Source organism: Callorhinus ursinus, unplaced genomic scaffold (genome assembly GCF_003265705.2).
Source record: "Callorhinus ursinus isolate GAN/ISIS: 27379988/994484 unplaced genomic scaffold, GSC_fseal_2.0 scaffold13, whole genome shotgun sequence".
In the NCBI taxonomy this organism is placed as follows: domain Eukaryota; kingdom Metazoa; phylum Chordata; class Mammalia; order Carnivora; family Otariidae; genus Callorhinus; species Callorhinus ursinus.
In genome coordinates this window covers 43336979-43343036 of record NW_027397075.1, presented here as the reverse complement: position 1 = coordinate 43343036, position 6058 = coordinate 43336979, and the positions used below count along the sequence as shown (strand labels likewise).

At 47.4% G+C, this 6058-nt stretch overlaps 1 protein-coding gene across 1 annotated transcript; it reads left to right on the top strand.

Moving 5' to 3' along the window:
* Positions 1-786: 786 nt before the first annotated feature.
* LOC112828480 (major histocompatibility complex class I-related gene protein) lies at positions 787-5668 on the top strand. Its single transcript, XM_025877531.2, is given in 6 exon segments — positions 787-880; positions 1376-1799; positions 3145-3149; positions 5418-5442; positions 5444-5498; positions 5501-5668. Coding segments are annotated over 6 exon segments (771 nt in total).
* The last annotated feature ends 390 nt before the right edge of the window (positions 5669-6058 follow it).

The following is a 6058-nucleotide window of genomic DNA, read 5'->3' as shown; positions in this document are numbered from 1 at the left end:
GAGAGGGAAGAGGGTCAGAGGGAGAAGCAGACTCCCTGCTGAGCAGGAAGCCCGATGTGGGACTCGATCCCGGGACTCCAGGATCATGACCTGAGCCGAAGGCAGTCGCTTAACCAACTGAGCCACCCAGGCACCCAAGCACAGTGCTTTTAAAACACTTTTTCTTAGGAGGCCTGTGTCCTTAAGTGGGTTCTCTGACTGATCTGAGCTGTGTGTGTGTGTGTGTGTGTGTGTGTGTGTGTGTGTGTGTGTGTGTGTACCTACACAGGGTCGGGTAGGAGCCCTCATTTACCCACGTAGAACCTTCATTCACAAAACAAGGGCATGGGTTATCAGGGTTATCAAGCCCTCTGACAGCACCCTAGGGGTGGTCCTGGGCACATTGCCTCCCCAAGTCCAGAGCAGGGCTCTCTACTTCACTTACAAGTTGAGATTACCTGTAAAATTTTATCCTGAGGTTTCCAAACCAGGACAAAAAAGGCTCCAGGTCTTGGGCTGAAGCTCTTAGGTCCTTTCCAGGCTCCAGGTCCTGGGGTTCTGTGATTATGTAAAATGAAGCAGCAGCTACGTCCCCGGAGGAATGCAGCCAAACACAGAACACTGATGTGGGTTGCAATTGTCCGTGACTCTAAATATCTTCCCTCTTTGCCTCCCTTCCAGGGACTAGCTCACTGACATATTTTCGCCTGGCCATTTCAGATCCCAGCCATGGGATCACTGAATCTCTTTCTCATCCCATCATTACATATGAGTGTCTCTTTGCAAGAGGAGCTGTGGGCTCCATGGATGGTGGAGAACCCCTTGCCTGGTCACTGGGAGAGGTATACTCAGCTGCCGAGGGGCTGGAGCTGGAGCACCTGTAGTCATCGCGATCACTCAGGTGGTGAAGGCAACAGAAGTGAATGCTTGCCCTCCCCAGCCCCCATTCCTGCAGAGAGGTCCTTGGGCTGACAGTGAACATGAGCAGTTGCTGAGTTACACTATTTTGGCAAAGCCTGGACAATCTGGTCGATCGTGTTCAGTGTCTGCCAGCTGCCCGAAGCATCTTCCAAATCCTCTCTTCCTCGGGAGCCCTTTGTCCTTTGCCCCCCCATATCCTGATGCCATCCCCATTCAGGCTTCTAACCTGTATCTTCTCCTTTCTCATTCTAAATTTGGCCATTCTGTGTCTCATTTCCTGGTGGCCGGGCTTAGTGAGACACTTGATTATGCACAATGGCTTACTACATTAACTTTCCCAGGATATTTCTGGCTCTTGCATATCTTCCTCTCCTTTATTGCATTATAAAATTTATAATTGATCGTTCCTATTATCGGATAATTCCCCAAGGCAAAAATTATCATGTTCCTATGGCGTGCAAATGTCTGTTGCTAGGTGGGTTGTGTCACAGGAACCTCCTGGAGGCATGCCTGTGGGATGATGTATTCGGGGGCAGAGGATGCTTCCAGCCATACCCCCAGTCATCCACCGGATGCCCACCTTTATGTCTCTGTTTAATCCCCTTCCTGAACCACATGTGTAAGCCAGGGTTTCACACTTACCAGAGGATGACTGGCTAGGAGTTGCTGGAGGACAGAAGCACCACATTTGTCCAGCATGCCTATGATGGACAAGATTTCATTATCTTAAATAAAGATATCATTTTCTGGATGGCCACAGATAATATGGCTCACATCACCAAGTGGGCATGGGAGGCCAATTGGCATGAGTTATAATATCAAAAGAACTAGCTGGAAGGAGAACATATTACCTCATTAAAGAGGTTCCCGGAGTATGGGGAAGATACTTACAAGGACAGGTAAAGAAAAGGGAGAACACCAGGTCCCCAGAGCCCTTGGTTTTATATAGAACTTCCTCTAATCTAGGTTATAGGCACCCTATTCTGAAATCCATCTTGTGAGTTGCACTGTGGTGATCTGTAACTCCCTGTGAAAACTTCCCTTAGTTATTTTTTATCAGCATCTGGACAAGATTCAGCAATTCCACCTGTCTTGATGGTGGAGTACCTTCAGGGACACCTCTTTTTTGGGGTATCCATTGAGACCAATCCTTCCATCTCCTGTCAATGATAAGCTGGGAAGTACTTTGGGAGGTGGAGCAATCCTCATTTACCAGGGGCTCACACAAGACCAGTATGAGTGAAAATCTGGTCTTACAAAGAAGACAAATGGAGAGTCTTTGCTTTACTAAAGGATTTATGTTAAGATTTCTTTCAGTAAAAAGCTCATCAAAGATGAGACTCAATCAGTCCACTTTTATTTAATGCAGACTTTTCACTTATAATCTTATTATTTAAAAAAAATTCTTATTATTTAAAATGCATTTATGTCTATAACATGCTATGGGTAACTCCTGGACACAATGCGCCTTTTCCCACTGGAGTTATCTTTACTGGTGGGACTTTCCAGAGCTGTGGTGGGCCTTGGGAAGACATCTGGGTCACAGTTACGAATGTAGACTCTCTGTCTAAGGGTATCGGCTTTGGAGCCAGATGACTAGAGTTGGAACTTCAACCCTCCCACTCATTGGCTGACTTAGCCATCTGAATTGCAATGGTTGCAGGTAACAGAAACCTACTCAGACTGGCTTAGACACAAAGAGGGAAGCTATTTGGAAGGCAGGAATCAGGACCGTGTGAGGACCCAAGGAATTTAAACCAAGATTCAAATGAGGAGGGGATGTGGCCGCCAGCATAAAGCTCAGAGATACCTTCAGCCCTTCACCATTCCAGGCGAATGGGCTTCCCTCTCCCCGCTCTGGTTACAAAACTTTTCTCCCCCCCCACAGGAGAACTGTGGTTGGTCTGAACTGCATCACAGGCCACCCCTCCGACTCATTGCTGTGACCATCCGGAAGAGTGTCTAAGATCGGCTGTGGGTAACAGAGTCCTGGTAAGAAGTAAGTGACGTACTCAATGTGATTTAGCCGAGGAGAATTCAATCACAGGATTATGCACAGAGGGACCATCAGGATTGAGGAAACCCAAAGTCAGGTACCCAGAGGTGTGCAGCAGAGGGAAGCTGTTACATCCCCAAATCTGAAGGGGCAGGCGAAGGCAGGGGCCCTTGAAGAAGCGCCTTCTAGCAAGTCCTGCGCCTCTGGAGAAATACAGCCACTGGCAGACTGCAGTGAGATGCTTGGAGAACAGGTCCCTGAGAACCCCAACCTTTCTCTCCTCCGGCTCTCTGAGGTTTGCTGAGGATGTTCCTCCTAGCAAGCGGCCAGACCCGGCCAGGCCAGGGAGCCCTGGAGGGGCAGTCTGAGGAGCACAGCCTTCCAGGGCACAATACAGAGGAGAAGCTGGGTCTGGGGGCTAGCAATGAGAGAGTTACCAGTGCACGACGGGCTGTGCTTGAGTTCCAGAATTAAGATTGGTACTTCTCAACAGAAGCACACATCGGAGTCAGGAGAACTGATTTTCCAATGTATGTTATGTGTTTGTCAGGAGCAGGGGTTCCTCTTATCAGAAAAAAGTGGAGCTCATAGATGCGAAGGCGGCAAAGCAGTAATCTTGAGTAAAAGAAACAGTTGTGATAATGCCTACATCCCAGACATTGGTGTGAAAAATGTGCATGAAAGCACTTAGTACAGATAGTTCTCTGCTTACATGTTACATCTCATTATTGTTGCCAGGCTGAAGAAGTTCTGACAGCTTGGGATCTGGCTGAAATCTGTGGCCAGTTTGGGGTTGTACTAGACCCTCAGTCACTGAGACATTGTAGGCCAAAGCTAGGTATGAAGTGGGGCCCTAGGAGTCTCCACTCCCAGATCTTGATGAGTGGCATGGCCTTGGACTGCAAACAAAGAGAACCCTTCGTTGCCTGGCCTCCTGCTTTCAGGGAAGGGAGGGAAACTGGAGAGACAGTAGGAAAACTGGAACAGAATTGCTATCAGTTGGGATTTGAGGGTTAATACTAATCATGTTGGTTCTCTCTGGGGCGAGGAGCTCTTTGGAAGGAAAGGGGAGAACCTGGACTCCCGGGTTGTACGGGAAGAGTATGGAAAGAATGGCTTCAGTGTATCTGCTCCCCCTCCCATTAGGACCACGAGTGTCATAATAGGCTCTCAACTCTTTGGTCAAAATCCATTCTTAGAAAAGTATCTGGGAACGATTTCTTCCGAGCACTGTCAGAAAGCAGTATCTCTCCTTGTGGCATTCATATTTTATTTTTCATGTTGGGAAGCCTTTTTTTCCTGCGAAATTTCGTGCCTCAGGAAAAATAGAAGGAAGGTGTTGTTGAGGTAAAGCTCTTCCCTGTATCTGACGGCCAGATAGCAAGGTGGGGGGGTGGTGTGTGTGTGAAAAGGTGGGGCCTCCAGACGAGCAGGAGGCAGCCCTTCTAAGATGCCGTCAGGCTCTGTATGGCTCACATCTGGATGGGACCCAATTCAGAGGGAATATTAAGAACAGCACCATCTGGAAAATTAGTAGAAGAGTCCAGAGGAAGCAAGGCCCCCAAATAGACAGTTTTTTGTTGTCACTACTGGAGCCCCTTCGCGATATGAATTTCTGGAATTCCTTCGAGGGCATAACCACAACATGATCTATTGATTGCATATGTTTGTTTCTGATGACAGTCCCTGTTTTAGTCCATTTGGCTGTATAACCAAACACCATAGGCTGGGGAAACTTACAAACAATAGAAATGCATTTCTCACAGGTCTGGAGACTGCAAGTCTGAGATGAGGGTGTCAGTGTGGTCGGATGGGGGCCCCGTTCTCAGTTGCAGACTGTGGGCTTCTGATGGCATCCTCACGTGATAGGATTGGGCCAGGGATCTCTCAGAGCCTCTTCTATAAAGCACTAAGCCCATTCATGAGGGTTCCACTGGCATGACTTTTTTTTTAAGATTTTATTTTTATTTATTTGATACAGAGAGAGAGAGCACAAGTAGGCAGAGTGGCCGCAGAGGGAGAGGGAGAAAGCGCCAGCCCAAGGACACCAGGCAGCTGAGAGCCAAAGCAGAGCCGCATTGGCTGTGATATCTCTTTGCGCTAGCACGGAATTGAGAGTAAGGAAGCCTGAGTTCTAATCTCCAGGCTTTTGCTGAATTACTCATCACAGTCACACACGTTGTAACTCAATTTTCCTTTTCTGTGACTCATAAGAGTATTTCAAAGGTTAACAGTAAATGATCCTGACACACTTTCCAAACACTCAAAACTATGTGGCTTTTCCCCCGCTTGGAGGACCGAACATGGCTCAACTCCACGTTCGTCCTTCCCCGGCATGCTGCCCTGGTAGGAGGTACACAATAAATACGTTTGTTGTTGACAGACCTGGGCTCTGGGTCATTCTTGGTTTTAGATGTTTCCTGCAATAAAGAAAATAAATTGGGAGACCCAGTTGCCAAGTTCTAGTATTGTATGCTCTGTACCTACGATACTTGCACTGAACGTTATTTCTTCTTCCTAGAGCCCCCACTGGTCAGAGTAAATCACAACTTTTCCAAGGATTACAACTCCTTTCTGCAGAGTTCATGGCATGGGGCGGGGAGGGGGGGGGCAGAAATTTGCATGATCTGGTTGAAAAATGGGGAAGAAATTTTCCAAGGAATAATTTATGGAGACATTCTTCCCAATGGGGATGGAATCAATCGGACATGGGTACCAGTTGAGCTGGATCCTCAGATCGGCGACCTCTACTCCTACCCAAGCAGACCGTAGCCTCTGCGTGGTTCTTCAAGGCCCCCAAGATAAGGATAGGTTGTGGCTGTCTGGGGAGCGAGAGGGAGGGAAAGGGCAGAACAGGAAACACTGTGTGCTTTTTTCAATCAGTGGTTCTCTCGCTCTTTGGCCTTAGAGCTCCTTTATTCTTAATTATTGAGGACGCCAAAGAGCTTTTGTTTCTGTGGGTTATATCTATTGCTATTTACTGTATTATAAATTAAACATTAAAAAGATGTTTAAGTACAAGAAAACACAAGCTCATATCTATTGACCGTCAGAGAGATGATGTCATCGTGTATCATGTAGCCTCCAGAAAACTCCACCGGGCACATGTGAGAGATGGAGATGAAACGAAACAGGGAAATCATGATTTAGACCTCATGGACG